Source organism: Mizuhopecten yessoensis, unplaced genomic scaffold, assembly GCF_002113885.1.
Source record: "Mizuhopecten yessoensis strain PY_sf001 unplaced genomic scaffold, ASM211388v2 scaffold2329, whole genome shotgun sequence".
Lineage (NCBI taxonomy): Eukaryota > Metazoa > Mollusca > Bivalvia > Pectinida > Pectinidae > Mizuhopecten > Mizuhopecten yessoensis.
Window position 1 is genome coordinate 1498407 of NW_018404492.1, and position 17358 is coordinate 1515764.

General features: G+C 37.4%; 1 protein-coding gene across 1 annotated transcript in view; it reads right to left on the reverse strand.

The window, feature by feature from the left end:
• Window positions 1-17358, reverse strand: part of LOC110445590 (G-protein coupled receptor GRL101-like) — a 122314-nt gene that overhangs the window by 37726 nt on the left and 67230 nt on the right. Inside the window, exons 3-6 of the mRNA XM_021490268.1 lie at window positions 14239-14346; window positions 12475-12591; window positions 11092-11208; window positions 7970-8065 (exon numbers count right to left, since the gene is read on the reverse strand). Of these exons, the coding sequence (XP_021345943.1) occupies window positions 7970-8065; window positions 11092-11208; window positions 12475-12591; window positions 14239-14346 (438 nt within the window). The remainder of the gene's footprint in view (window positions 1-7969; window positions 8066-11091; window positions 11209-12474; window positions 12592-14238; window positions 14347-17358) is intronic.

Sequence of the window (17358 nt, forward strand, 5' to 3'; positions counted from 1 at the left end):
GGGGGGGGACAAGAAAATTCCGAAGTGTCAGCAAAACCATAGTTCGAACAAATTAGGCCAAAACACAAGAAAAGGAAATATTCATAAGGAGAACCTTGCAAAAAGTACAAGGAGAATAAGACCAGGTGATCTGGAAGAGTTAGCGTCGTCTTCGATGACACCCGGCATAGGGAACTCGGTAGTAACAACAAAACCAAAAGGCACTCTAATGAGCATGATAAAACATGTCGACCTTCATATCACACAACCTCTTGAGTGAAGAATCAACGGTGACATCTAAACACCGTTGTAGGGGAGGCAGGAATGTAAAGATCAAGAAAAGGAATGTTAATGGCTGCTTCCACATGAAACTGCTTAATAGTATTGGAAGACTTCAAGTAGAATACTGTACTTTGTGATTAAATTCAAATTGCCATTATTGTAAAACACTTAATCTCGTCCCGCGTGATGCCAATATTTAAAACAGAACTTTCTATGCCAATTGAAGTCTTTTTTGATTCCTGTTAATAGGCAAATATTCGTTCTGTTTCCGCAGATGATGGATTTCAACGACTGCTTAAAATATCCAAAGGGATTATACACTTATTGAGGCCTGGCTTTTATCCTTTCCCTACCGACACCTTTATATCTTCTTTTTTTATATTTCCTCCATATTGTCGAATAGTGACACCTGTTTCTGGTAATATTGCACCCAGTGCCGCCGTTTTACTCTCTATATACTGCAACCCAAAACGTACTTTGCCTTAACTGGGGAAATACATCTGCGTCATTGTCCAAACATGCTTTGAAGGTTCTCGTATCTTTTAATTCAAGTCCTTTTAATTCAAGTCCAATTGCCGACTTCAATAACGAAACCTTATATATTTCAGAGCTTTGTTACCTCAAAAAGTAAAACAGGAAAGGATATGTGAATTTATGTTTGGCCTTGGTCAATGGCTAAATTGCAGCAAATCTAACTCTAGAATATTTAAAAGAAAATGCGAATATCAGGAATATATAAGGGCCTGGTCACCTCCGACTCAAAACAGGAGTAAATTTCAACATCGCTAGGGTGACGTCACTCAAGTAGGATAAGTGTTTTCTTGTTGATGAAATCGGTCAAAATCAAACTTTCGGAATTCCGACCTCAACATGTCCAGTTTATTGTTGGATTAGAAAAACCCAAGGGTACCTGATGACTGTTTCATAAACACAATGCGGTAATGCGCACGTGTTGTCATTTGCTCCGATACAAAAACAACTGGATTGTCCCAGTAGGCTGTAACCGAGAAATCGCCAAACTCGTAAGAAATGATATTCCAAATTAAATTGTCGTGAAATAAACCGTTTATTATGACACCCCTTTACCTTGTAGTATACAGCAATTGACATTTACCAAAACGTAAATGAGAGCTTCTCTATAGTAATTTGATTGTAAAGCGACAGCGTGTCTCTCTGATAGATCTTCAAACCAGGAGCATCTACCATGGACGTTACCAAGCACAAAGAACTTCCCACCTGACTGGTACTCGTAGATTTAACAGATAATTGTGTGCGGAAACATTTGGACATAAATTTAGGAAGAGGAGTTTTCTGGATGAAGATAATGCATAAACGAATGGAACATCTGATTACTGCCAATGGTTTGCTATATATAGATGTACCTTCGATCCTCCAATAATTGCTTCTCGACCGAGAAAGCAACCTGTCATATTTTCAATGACTGATTTCCGATAATTACCAAACTAGATATATCGGTTTGTATCGATAACGCCGTTTTTAATGAGATTGGTCTCCGTTATTTCCACGAAAACAAGGTTCAAATAGGACATACAAAGAAATTCTTTATAAGTGTCTTCAAACTTGGTCTCTACTCACTGCGGAGTAATGTAATAAGGGTGATACCAAAGAGAGCTGAAAGAAGGGATGCAAATCGAGCCTTCTAGTCAAAATTGATGTTTTTTGTATAAATGTACCTGCAGTTATGCCATAAAGTTATGACGTTTAATACAGTAAGCTCGTAGAACATTCCGATATAATAGGGAGCAACCACGAATGTTAGCATACGGGGTCATAAGGGAATGAGGACAGTTTTCATATATATACACATTCATATTTGTGATGCATCCTTACATTACAATACAACTACAGTGCCGTAAGCCTATGACAACATTAACTTTAGCTGATATAACCAGACCAGAGTATGAATAAACATAAATGTGTTGTTGTCAATTTGAAAGAACTACCAAGCAGAGAGGGAAAACAAACTTGTCATCAAATATTATTTTAATAAACGCTATAACATTTTTGTTAGTTTTTATTTTATATTCCATCTTTTGCTTACTATATTGTCCTCTTGTACAACAAATATGGAATATTCATTTGATTGTTACAAACATTTCACGTTTGGCTGTAAACCTTAGCTTTATTCAGTTTTTAACCAACAGCAATATGTATTATACGACCATAATTTAATTTGCTAAAATATTTATAGCTTAAAAAATCACAACCAGCGGTAATCACTAAGTTTCGGATATAACGGAAATGCATTTCACGTGTACAACGCTTCAGGAGTCCAGTGGTTGGACGCATCAAGTCGTTGTTCCACTACCGAGGAGATAGCGTTGATGAGGTTGCCTTCCATGCCCAATCCCACTCTCCAATCGCACGCGCTGTTATAATCTCATAATCTCACACGCACCATTGACACCGGGTCTTTACGTGAAAATATACACACAGCTCTTATTCCTACGCAACAGATGATGAGGTTTTTTTCTGTTTAAAGCACAGAGGGAACAGTCACGGTTATGTTATACTATTTGTTTTGAATGTGAGCACTGAAAGTATTATTAGCGCTAATTTATTGAAATACTAGATTCACATTAGGCGCTCGTCGCAATGGTCCAGATACCTGGAAGTATACATAATATATCAAGTTATCTTTAGAACATTGTAATATCAATATCGAGTATGAAATAAAATAGATATTACCGACAACATCATTGTTTTATATATTGTTGTTGCTGTCTTTAGATGCATGTTTAACAAAGTAATAGTTCACACAATTTCCATGAAAAGAATTACGCACTTTTTTAATGCACCGGGTCGAATGTCGTTAGCTGACGACAGAACAATAGACATCAGTGATTAAAAACATTTTTGTTATCTTGTACGAGATATCTTTTTTATTTTCCTTTTTTCTCTGATTTCTCTTTTCATTATCAGCATTTTTCTGCAAGACATGGCTAACATTGACCAAATTTTTTTAAAAGGAGGCTTTACTATATTTTTGGTTTTGGCTTTGTTTTAGCTCTAGGTTTTTCAATCTTAAATTCGAGTAACACTCTGGTATTTTCCTGTTTTTGTTTCTGGGTACAAATATTGTGATCCCATATCTTAAGTATTAACATCACGCTAGAGTTTGCGCACCTATCAATCATTCCCACACAGTTTCACCAACTATTCGCTCTCACACAAACTCTTATACAGCATGTTCTACACGATTACATAATCGCATACACTATGTTATTTTTAGTACAATAGCTTCATACATCTCAGCTTTACAGTCATATTTAGAATATGACAAGTAAATTCTTCACATGTTCAAAGTAATAAAACGCAGTAGCTTGCAATCATATTTCATGATGCTGGGAAGCACGTCTTTGATAATTTTATTTGCAAACATCAATGTTTTGTAGTGTCATAAACGTTAATAATGTGCAAAACAATAACATCAAACTTAATTGATCTTTCCTTCATCTTTCCGTTTGGTTTCTTTAGTTCCGTGATATTTTTTAAGCATTTTAACCAAACTGTTTTACCAATTGTTCGAAAAGCCATTTATGAGGGGACAAGTTTATATCCTCGACGGTTACCATTTTCGGCAGAAAACATAAAAAAATCGAGTTTCCTTCAAAGTTTAATTTCACGTCAAAATAATGTTGGTCTCCGGATGCAATAACTACGTTTAATAGTTTTTGACTTTTTGCATTTGAAACAATATTTGGAATCGACCGGTTTTTTAGAGGTAGTATAACGGATACATTATTTATAGCTCTGAGGGTGTAGCTTCCCGAGGAAGTCGCATCGTTGATAACATATGATAATTTATTAAAATATTTCTGTAAAAACAATATTTATTACACATAATACTTTGATGAGATCTTTTTACAAGTAGCAGCCAATCCGCAACCATCCGTATGCGTGCAGATTTAAGAACACGACAACTTCGCCGACATAGAACGCACAAACATACACCATGATACAATGCAATATCCCTCCGACTGCAGTAGAAAGATGTGTAACAGACGCGTATACATCAAGCAATCCTTGAAGCCAGTAACAAATAACACGTCATCAGCTGACACTCCTTGTGTTCTTCTATCGCCTAATCACCAATTGCCAAGATCCATAAACTTTGTAAATTATCTTATCAAACCTTCAATATTGACACACAAATCTCAAGTGCATTTGTATTTCGATAATTTTCACAGTATTTCCATACAACGGAAATTACCTTTTTGTTTGTTTGTTATCAAACGTTGCGCAGTCTTGTTTGGGGATTATGATTATGAGAGTGGACTAGGTAACGTGTTTTCCTGCTGGAGCAGTATTTCAGCAGCTGATCTGTGGTTGTGTACACAATGTATCTGATTTTAATTCTGTGCGTAATTTGTCTGGTGAAAAGTTATTCGGTCGTTGTATTCAAACGTATCGACGTATGTGTCATCCTTAAGCATATGACCACTGTTTATGATCGCCAGATTATTGCCAATCAAGCAAACCGATAGACACGTCTCCATTCCTCTCTGCCGTTTTCTAATCATTGATCTCAAACAGCGAGAGAACGGCAGCGAAACTATCGCAGAATGCAAATTGATTGACTCGGTAACGCTAAAAGGTTGTTCACAACTGATTTGTTATTCCTGTTTTATGTGGAGTGAGCAATGTTTGGTCAATTATCGACCCCGGCTTCGCCCGGATGTAACAGGACATTGAGAACTCCTTTGACACTCTTCATCCCTCCATGATGTCAATTGAGGACGCGACTTTATCACGGGATTATTATTTTATTTTATATTCTGGTACATAACGATTTATCATTGATATGGAATCAAAATCCGATAGCGGCTATACATCATAGCACTCCTCTTCATTTCAGACATGTACTTCTCGCGCATGTTTGATAACTAATATATCATATACATGTATATCAATATCTGCTGTTGATCGTATAACATTTACTACACTAGCGAATATAAACTACCTAACCTATAGCGTACATGTACGTATCAAACAGAAATTATTAAGAGATATACTTATTACCAATGAGTGTGCTTACCAAATAGCAAATAATAACATGGTGTTTGCTACCAAACGTTTAATCTATATTAACGCTAGCCCAAACACTCAGCTACATCATATGTTACTCCTTTGCAATAGAGGATTTAATAAAATGTAGACGCGAGGTAAAATACGGTTGTTGTGTTTTCAATGGGTTTTTAACTGATGTGTATTAAATAGACAAAACAACATTCCCGCTAGCTTGTTTATGTTCACGTTCATTTTACTGAAACCATTACTGAAAACCTAATAAAAACATAAATTGTGGATCTTTTTCACTGTCGTGCGTCTGATCATTTGGATTGCTCGTAGCTAATGGTTTTAGGAATAAATAACAATGGTTTTCTAGGAAACGATTAAAGGAAATGGCAAATCTGCATCCATTAGATGGAGTAATCTACCAAATCAGTCTTGTTGGGTTAAGAGTTAAAAACATAATTTGCCCCAACATGCCACGAGTACAATAGCCGGCGTACGTCACAGGTTGTCCCGAGCGGACGAGGATAATGACAGGCACATTTGTTGTTATCATAGGAGGCCAGAGCTACAGTTGACTGTCCTCTAACGTCTGTTCATTCAAGGAAACTATAAAAAAAATAGGTTCCTCCGATATTACCGGAACAGCAATAAAATACCGGAACGACATAAGGAGTCTGTGATACGCATTGTACAATTTTAGTCTGGCACACCGACCTCTGGTGTCCTCATGGTAAGGGTATGTCATTGGGTTTGAGAGACATAAATAGTCAAATGCTCCTACAAAAAAAAAGCTAGACGTCTTTTAACATCGATCGTTCTGTCAGTGTTTGATAGGCATTTCCAAGTAGATGTGTTATTTTGACACAGCCGATACATTGTAAACGTTTCACTTGCTGCTGTGCAATCCGCTATACTTATCTGCAATACAACGGCGGTGACACTCGCCTATGAAGTATCAAGGATGTGTTGTTCACGGGGAACGGAAGAAGTCGCGTTTTATCAGAAACGCGAGAGATTACGTAATTGTAAAGTTATCTTATGTCGGCGGGTAAAATAAATATATCTTTCAGTAATCACATTGGAAGACAATTTGTCTTTCTTTCCGATACAACTATAAACGTGGCATGCCAATAAATGACTATTTAGAAATACCCTCTTTAAACATGACGAGTTTAAGATCAGAAATTATTTTCGCATTAAGGATGCAGTCAAACGTGAACAGAGATCAACAGTTTGTTTCTGATCCCTATACAGATTTCCTTAGTTGACATGTTGTTTTGGTACTTCTGTTGAAATCTGTGTTTGGCCAGGGTTTGCTCGCATTCGAAACCAATATTTAAATAAGACAGATCTAACCACGGATTGTGAAACCGTGGAAAAGGGGAATGCGTCTGAGTACAACATCTCTGTCGGATGCACTTTTTAAGCAACCATCCGACGTCTCTCGATTAACCAATAACAACACAATGATGAGTTAATGTACGTTTTTGTTCCAATTTAATAAAACTGTTTTCTTTGCAGTTTTTTTCATCGTACTTGTTTGATATCTAAATGACAAATCATTTATTTTGCACCCAAGGCTCTATCCTATTGCCAACTTTTGAAATTCGTTCTACAGTAAAGTCTTATATATAGTTTATTTTACCTGTTATATATTATAGTCTGATCTTTATTATATGAAACTCGTTATACAGTAAAGTCTATATATAGTTTATTTTACCTGTTATATATTAAAGTCTGATCTTTATTATATGAAACTCGTTATACAGTAAAGTCTATATATAGTATATGTCACCCGTTATTTATCGAAGTCTAATATATAGTATTTATTACCCGTTTATATTAAAGTGTAATACATTTTAAATATTCAACCCGTTATATATTTAAGTCTAATATATAGTATATATCACCCGTTTTATTTATAAAGTACAATGTATATTACCTGTTATATTTTTAATCATTCATCAGTTAATAGTATACAATACATTTTATACATATATGCTATATGATACATAGTGATACTTTATCAATTATACGTTACATATATATAGTATTACACATTACAAATGTATATATACATGAATAAGAAATAATCAGCGTATGACCGCGTTGGTGTTACGTGGTTAAGGAATAAGTTACAACAATTCTTTTTAGATTATAGACGCCAAGCTTTCCATTTTTGTGGGTGTGCACCTCCCAGCGACCTTAGGAGCAGAGTCAACACATCTTTTATCACGATCTTAGTCATAACCACCATAGTTTGGAACAACGTGCTACAGTGTAATGCGTGTGTGCAGGAAGTGTGTTAGTAACTGTTCGTTATGGGTACCCATTTCCAACTGCTCATACTTTTAGTATCATATTAGTTGGATGCAACAATATTCCATTTTAAGTGGGCAGATTGGAGTATTCTCCTGTCACCCACATACCACTGGATGCTCCGAGCTTATGTTATAAATAACTGCCTTGAATTCTTGCGCAATGGAGCAAATATACATTATAATTCGCAATTAATCAGATTTTGAATTAGATTGGCTAATATTACAAGGTTTGTTTGGTAAGCTGGTCAGCTGATCAGGTCAAGTTCTCATAGACTGACTAGGTACATTTTTGCAGCTTAATATGTGTACTTACAATCTGTCTGAATATGAAGTTGATATGTACTTACAATCTGTCTCGTCATGCTGGTTGTCACAGTCCACCCAGCCGTCACAAACGGACTTGTCCTCGACATACAGCCCATTGCCGCACGTCTTGTACGACCCTGTAACAGAGCAAACATGTCTTACAGAAACATGTAACAAAGATACCCCTCCAGTACGAGCATGTATCTTAATAAGCTTGTATGAATATGCTGCATAAAATCTATGTCCCGTATGACCATGTACCAAAGAGAACGTGTCTCTTACGACCTTGTTATTTAGAGAACGGATTTTGTATAGCCCTTCAAATTAGATATTCTATCCAGTACAATACTGTGTGAGAGACAAGGGAGACAAGTTTATGTTTGGTTTGGTTTAGTATTGTTTAACGTCCTTTCAACAGCCATGGTCATTTAAGGACGGCCTCGCATGTGTGCAAGATGCATACGTGTAGTGTATGCGTGTCTGTTTTGGGAGGCTGCGATATGTTCGTGTTTGTCTCCTTGTGATATCGCGGAACTGATGCTGACTTTATAGTGCTAACTCACTGAACATACTGCCGAAGACATCCAGCAGGACACCCCACCCGGTCACATTATACCGACAACGGGCGAACAAGTCGTCCCAATCCTAAATTGCTGAGCGTTAAGCAGGAGTAGAAACTACCATTTTTACAGACTTTGGTATGTCGCGGCTAGGGGACAGAACCCAAAGCCTTCCTCACAGGGGCGAACGCTCAACTAAAGGCCAAAAACGAGGGACACTAGGAAGAAGAAAGTTGTTTAGAAAGGGGGCAGCAGGTACAATTCTTACGCCCTACCTACAGGGATACAAGTTTATGAATGGTGGAAGAATTAGATAACTATATTACTTGAAAGTGAATTGGGTCTTCAAGTTATCTAAATTTAGTGTTGAAATTCTGTAACAAAATTTTAACCGAGGCGCGAGCTCGTTTACAGTTAATTGAATTTTTCGCGCGTTATTAACTCGAACACAACATTTTCATCAAATTTTACCAGTATTTCATCTGAGGTCTCAAATCAGTAAGGAATCCTTGGTAAGAAAAAAGAAAACATTTTTACGGTGTGGACCATATTTCATATAAACCATCAAGAATCTAGTATCATCGAAACAACACTTGAACAACAATCAGAGGCGCTCAACTCTTTTGTTGTTTACGCGCGGATGAATACATCATCGTTCTGTGAAAGTTTGCGCCCAAATAAAAATCAGTTAAAGATACAGAATGGATCGTACAAAAAAATAATCTCGCTCGTGACATCACATGGGATACTGTATCTCTGTCCGAGGGGAGTGAATACAATTGCCATATTTTCAGAGACCATATAAATACGACACCAAAACAATAGTGAATAGATATCCAAAAAGCAAACACTTTGTAACATAAACCATTAAATTACGTTTAATTATTATTTCTTCATCGGTATTATCTTTTTGAGCAAATAATCGGGTTTCGGTCTCTAAGAGTGCAGGTAAACGCTGACACAGAAGGAGATTCTTTTTCAACACTGATATGGTAACTTTTTGGCGCCATGCTGGGCGCTGATCAGCGATGTCATCATATTACATAGCTTAGGTTAGTTGTGATTGTGATTTCATTTTTTTAAATGTAGCTATCGAATTGTAAAAGTAAATTTAAGGCGAAATAAGCCTTGTTAAGTGTTGCCATCCCATGTCTATAGCACGATCATGCTAATGAGATAGCTGCCAATGAAAGGCAGATAATACCCCTCATTAGGACTGCATGTTAGCGACGATCATGTGCATATAGAAACACATCTTGAAGGGGACGAGGTACAAACTATTCTATGTCTACACGCAGATTCAACATTATAGTTACAGTGATAATCTCCAGTGACATCACAATGTTAACTTTTACTTTACAATGAACGTACTTTATTTGGTTAACGAGTCTCCAGTGACGTCACAATGTTAACTTTCACTTTACATTAAACTATACCATCGAGTTACTGAGTCTCCAGTGACGTCACAATGTTAACTTTTACTTTACATTAAATTATACCATCTAGTTACTGAGTCTCCAGTGAGGTCACAATGTCAGCTTTTACTTTATATTAAATGTTATTAATGTTAACTTTTACTTAACATTAAACTATACCATCTAGTTACTGAGTCTCCAGTGACGTCACAATGTTAACTTTTACCTTAACTTTGAATTATTTGATTTGGTTACTGAGTCTCCAGTGACGTCACAATGTTAATTTTTACTTTACATTGAACATACTTTATTTGGTTACTGAGTCTCAAGTGATGTAACAATATTAACTTTTACTTCACTCAACACCACGTGATCTGAGACCTGCCTCGAGGAACTCAACACCAGGTGATCTGAGACCTGCCTCGAGGAACTCAACACCACGTGATCTGAGACCTGCCTCGAGGAACTCAACACCACGTGATCTGAGGCCTGCCTTGAGGAACTCAACGCAAATTGATCGGAGACGCCGAAGGTAACTGGCTGAGGCTACGCTGTCTCGGGGAACTCAATACAACGTGATATGAGACCCCTAGACACAGCATACACCTGAGAATAAACATATAATCATACATCATTGCTCGTCGAAATTCATAGCACTGTTTTTTTTTACAATATGTAGGTTAAATTAACCCAGACAGATCAGTGTGGTGCGGGCTTTTTTCTTCGCTGCTGTAAAACCATCGGAACAGCGAGGAGTTAGCTTGTACTAAAACACTCTGCTGAAGAAATTAGCGGTCTATTTGCTTGACGTAATTATTTTGCATTGTGAAGGAAAATAATTGGATGCTGGCTTCTGTAAAACATTTGTGTGGTAGAGTAAAGATATAAGCAATACAATCTTATAACATAGTACACGCGGAATTGGCTGGGGGATAACTAGCGCAGGGTTAACATCACATTTCTTTCATAGGTAATGCATCACCTCTCAGCGAACATTTTCCTCTTCATCACCGTAATCGTTATCAACTTTCTCCATTCAATGCCTTTCATTGGCGAATGCCTGTCTTAATGGTTTCTAGGGAATACATTCTGGAATAATGTAGAAAGTGGGACCCCCAAGAATTATTAACTCTAAAAACTCCAATAAACTGTGACACTCGCTAAACTACCGGAAGTATGTGTACTTACCACAATGCTGTTCGTCACTTCCGTCGATACAGTGTGGTATTCCGTCACACAGGTAGGCTATGGCGATACACTCGGAGTTGTTACACGTGAACTCCATGCTGTAACAGGTCCGGAAGTCTACAACCAAGAACCGCCAAAGTTAAATCTGATCAAACATGTTAACAAGTTAAGTAATGACACTGAAAACATGTTGGGTCCAAAAAGGTGTTGTTATAACTAAAATCCCACAAAAGATATCTATACATTGAATTCCTTACATGTATAACCCTTGAATTGTGACGATAACATTTATGTTGAATCACTTTGCATAGAACTTGTATTATGCTTAGAATCATTTATTTCATCGTAAGAGACGATAAACAGACTGTACTGATAGATAAGTAAAATACACAAATTGTCATCGCCTACGTGTAACACTGTCGTACTAAAGGGGGTCTCTAAAGGAAACAAAACAAGCATGACCTACCGTTGTAGCTATAGTGAGTGTCTCTCAAAAAGAGCAATACAGTCATCGCCTGTTACTATAGCTCTACGTGTAACAAAAGTCTCTCTAAAAGTGCAAAACGGCCACAGCCTGCTACTGTAGCTCTACGTGTAACAAAAATCTCTCTAGAGGTGCAATACAGCCACAGTCTGCTACTGTATCTCTACGTGTAACAAAAGTCTCTCTAAAAGTGCAATACAGCCACAGTCTGCTACTGTAGCTCTACGTGTAACAAAAGTCTCTCTAGAGGTGCAATACAGCAACAGCCTGCTACTGTAACTCTACGTGTAACAAAAGTCTCTCTAGAGGTGCAATACAGACACAGTCTGCTACTGTAGCTCTACGTGTAACAAAAGTCTCTCTAGAGGTTTAATACAGCCACAGCCTGCTACTGTAGCTCTACGTGTAACAAAAATCTCTCTAGAGGTGCAATACAGCCACAGCCTGCTACTGTAACTCTACGTGTAACAAAAGTCTATCTAGAGGTGCAAAACGGCCACAGCCTGCTACTGTAGCTCTACGTGTAACAAAAGTCTCTCTGGAGGTGCAATATAGCCATAGCCTGCTACTGTAGCTCTACGTGTAACAAAAGTCTCTCTAGAGGTGCAATACAGCCACAGCCTGCTACTGTAGCTCTACGTGTAACAAAAATCTCTCTAGAGGTGCAATACAGCAACAGCCTGCTACTGTACCTCTACGTGTAACAAAAGTCTATCTGGAGGTGCAATACAGACACAGCCTGCTACTGTAGCTCTACGTATAACAAAAGTATCTATTAATGTGAAATACAGCCACAGCCTGCTACTGTAACTATACTTGTAACAAAAGCCTCCCTAAATTAGCAATACAGTCTGATTATTTAGGACTCTTTAAGGAGGGACACTATCGTCTTTACGTACCGCACTCCACTTCGTCCGAGTTGTCCCCACAGTCGTTCTCAAAGTTACAATGGCCGTCCTGTGGATAGCAGTAGCTGTTTTTACACTTGTTGTGGGTGGTTGGACACGTGTACGTCTCTGTTTAAATAAAACGCAGGTCATTTTTAAGGTAGCATGCAAAACAGAGCATTTGTCGCCGACTAAATACAACCATATCATAATTCACATAATCTGTAAACAGAGCATTTTTCTTTGTAAGGTAGATGTAACGTACACATCCATATGCAGAGCATGTGTCACTCTCTATATGATAAAATACATAGGTATCAAGTAATGGCCACGGGAAGGGAGTAAGAGGGGTCGGAGGTATAAGGACAAAATCAAAGCTTGTCTTATTTTTCTTCAATTGATTGATTTTCATGGTTTTTTTATAACTCATCTGTGACCCCCGGATTAGTTTCTGGATCTGTCGCTGAAGATCGGTATGTTAAGTTGAAAATATACCAGTCTGTACATAAACACACACATGCAATAAGTCTATTTACATGTAGAAATGTACATGCACGGTGTGGATAAATTAATGAACAAGGGCAGCTGTGTATGACGACATTTGATACCGAGAAACAACCCTGTCTATCGTTAGACTTGTCAGCCGACTAAGAAGACACACAAGAAAGGACCTATTTCCTCATCCAAAGAGCTGTCACCGGCTCCTCGTGCTGCTTCATCATATGACGAACTAAAACGGTAACATACTTCGTTACAGCAGCGGAAATGGGCTCCCATGCAGCCTTTTCTCTTTAATTCTCAATACTTTACGCTCAGGGTCACATTTCCGGTAACTAACCAATGCTTTGGTTGGCAAACATAATCTAACGAAACTCCAAGAAACGACGAAATCTCGTGCTTTTGTTGGATTTAATTTCGTTAGAAAGATATATTACGAATACGGTAAAAAGGCGTTGACATCACTCTAGAGAAATGGTCGAAATTGATAAATGCACACACACAACGTCGGGTCACCCTGGGGTCTTGTTCGCCACACATCATCGTAGATCAGTTCATTTATGAAATATAAAGCACTGTTAGGGTAAAGTGTCACTCATTTTCGTGGAATCGATGAATGTCCAGTAACATTGACAACGGGGAAATGTTCAATGTGCTACACATTAATAGCCGAAGACGATAGTAACAGGATATAGGAACGAACTCGCCTGAGTGTTTGATACGTTGTTGTTAATCTCACAATTTATAATAAAGAAATAACTTATCTTAAACTGAATAACAAGAAACATAGAAGCATAGAGTTAAGACAATTGTCATTTTGTTTTTAAGATAATCAACTTCAATAAAGAAACTGTAAATGAACTTCCGGTTCGAGATGTTTAATATCACACGTTCGATATTTTCATTAATCGCTATTCTTATTGAAAAGGGCATTGTTGTTTACGTGTGTCGTTTTTTCTGATTGGATAACGTACTTATTATATCATTCGGAATGACGTGGTTCCATTACCTTTCTAAGAAGGCTTTTAATTGGCTCGCCGAAAAACATGGTAATATATGGAATATGGATGACAGGTTTCACAAATTAATACTTCGAACCCAAGAAATTTTCTATTGTAAAACCCCTTTGAATGGTACAGGACGGGAAAAGTCTAAACAGTGTTTGTATGATTTCACGTGTTTTTGTTTAATAAACTTGCTTGATGTTGGTGTCATGACGAAAGGGCGGATTGCCTCGAATTCGACAAATATTCCTGTTTGAAAACGTATTATACGTACCACAATCCTCCTCGTCCTTGCCGTCGTCACAGTCCCGATGGCGATCACAGCGTCTGATGACGTCAATACACACTGTCTTGTTACACTGGAACTCTCCCTCTAGGCATCCTACAACCAGCATTAACAGGTCCTGAGTCTGATTGAGTCAAACGCTTATATTACAGAGTCTGATTCAGTCATTCATTTAAGTTATCGAGTCCGGTTGAGTCAAACGCTTATATTACAGAGTTTGATTCAGTCATTCATTTAAGTTGACGAGTCTGGTTGAGTCAACCATTTATATTATCGAGCCTGATTGATTCAATCGTTTATGTTACTGAGTCTGATTGAGTCAATCGTTTATGTTACTGAGTCTGGACCAGTCGAACGTGTATATTACTGAGTCTGATGTTTATATTACTGAGTCAGGTGAAGTCAATATTTACATTTACTGGATTAAATGAGTATAGTGTTGGAAACATTGGGTCACGGTGCACAGGAAGGTATCGATAGTTAAATGCTTCTAATTCGATTCACAAAATGCATTATTCTCGAGTCACGTGTTGATGCAAATGTTTACAGCCGGTGTGCCATATCTTTGCAACCGTTGCATGTATAACATGGACATATTTAAAACCTTCATACAACAAACCAGCCTCTACTTATCTCTGTGTAAACTCATGTACTCGACATGTTGGAAGAGGTAAATTAAAATAAACAGTCTCTTAATGTCTTCATCATCGGTGATTACGAATGACATTACTCTCTGGTGTAATCCGTCTGTCTTAGTGTTGCTTCACTATCATCGATTTTGATGAATAGGTTGGCGAAGATATGCAGGATTTAATATAATAATGTCGTTAAAGAGTTCCACAGATCTATTTACCAGTGGTCAACACAAAGATAAGTAAGATTGATACTGTGGTATCATCAACGGTCGGCCAGACTACTGATGACCACAGCTGTGCGAGATATCACGATCAAAAAACCCTTTTGAGGCAGATCTTTTAACAAGTGATACATCAACAGTGACAATTAATTTCCTTTCGCTATCAAGCCCACGCACTCAATATACAACACGTATGTTGACAAGTATATCTCTCAGGGTTAGTAACCTGTATCACAGACATAATGGTTTGCGTATGTCGTATGCCAGTACATCTGATAAATATCACAGTGTGATAAAGTTGTTTTTGAGCAAAATCTGTTGAAACATTTCATTCATTTAGACTTATCATGTGGATAATCTTTCATTGACCGATTAGAGGCCTGGCCTCGGTTGTTCAAACATTGATAATTTTAACCAATGGTTCAAAAGAAAAAAGCAACGGCTTTCAAAACGAAAATAATCCTCAAAACAGATCGGTTTTTTTTGTCTCAACCACTCTATATCAGTGAAAAGATATCAGATGTTCTGAACTTTGTTGTGTTCATATTTCAAATTTTTCTCTAACCACTGGTTACAACTGTTTATCTCTAAGAACCTTTAAGCAACATGGACCCGTACGTCAAACACACACAAGCCGTAATGGTAGGGTAAAAACGGTAAACATCTATTGGAGGCGTACTTAACCGGTCAGAACAAATCCTTAGTGAAGCTGTTTCTGTTTTAATGTTTAATTTCTATTCATTATTTTATCTCTATTTTCTATATTTTATACACTAATGCAATTCTTTTTTAGCTTTATAAAATAAATATCGTAGACTTTCATTAGGAAGGGGTCAGAATCACAGAGACATGTCTTGGAGCAGGCCTGTGTCATTTTTGTGAGCTGAATAAGAAAGCAATGCCTTTAATTTCGTTTTCCATATTCAGAGAAACTGAATCAACTTAAATTACCACAATAATCACGTAGAAGACAATGAGGGGAGATAGGATCGAAGTATACAAGCTAATGTATGGTACATTGTGTTTATGAGGAGGACGTCATTCGTTTGTAATTAATCTATGGAAGGATGTTAACCAAAACAACCTGACAACAACAAGGTTAAGCTGTTAAAAATATAACACCTTCATATATGTATAATGAAATTAAACGATATTAGGACACTTCGGGTATCAGACAAGAAAACAGCTTGGCCCGTACCGTTAAGTTATATCTTTATTATGTAAACTAGACAAAAGTTGTAACATGTTTCCGCTAATTGAAAACAATGGTGACCCTTTCAAATATTGTACTGTCTCCAATAATTTAAACAACGACACTGGTCGGGTCTCTTGCATGACATTTACAATATTTTAAAACTGAAATGGCGGACCTGAGAAAAAAGAACAGTGTGACAATTTTGGTTCTGATATCAACCCTGATTTATCAACACCAGTGTTGGACAAAAAGAGAATTAACTCAGACCAAATTTGGTTACTATTGGCCTTGTAAAATTTAAGAAGCAGATGAAAATGTCTTAGATTATCAGATAACATGTACAGGTGGCCATCTTTCTTTGTGAATCGGTCTTCAAAGGTAATAACACTGGGACAAGACAAAGAGAAGATCAATTCTTCAAGATCGGAGAAGAAATGTGTGGATAATAGTTCAGCTTATTTAAAACTAAGACAGACATGTTGAATTTTTAATGAGCCCTAGCAACTGGTAATGAAATTATCGTTTGCGTATTTTTTTTTTGACATTTAGAGAAATTAATATTTATAGGTAAGAAAGAGTATAATTTTAAAGTTTTATTTTCATTTACTTCACCCATCTAACCCCAAGTGGGACACAGCACAACCTTCTTTTATGCAATGTTCAACATGCAGTCATCCTGGTCAATGCAAGAGATGCTACAGGATAAATCTCTTCACCTGAACTCAAAGAGGAGTCTTTTAAGTATTTATTCCTACACTGTATTTCCCCTATTTACCCCGCCCCGGTTCACATACATTGTTCATCAAATATTGAGTTCGATAGACGCAGTGTTCTAACCAGATTTGGTCCGAATCAATGTGTGGTTAAACTTTTATCAGCCACTCAGGAGAAACAAGTTGACGTACGGACGACGCGCCGCAGAACTAGCTCACGTGGCCTTTCGGGTCAGGAGAGCTTTGAGAATTGAATGGATCACCAGATGATGTTTTGTTTGCCCCTTTGCTTAACTGGACCCTGGGAATATATATACCTGGTACATGCTGATTTCGGGTAAGAA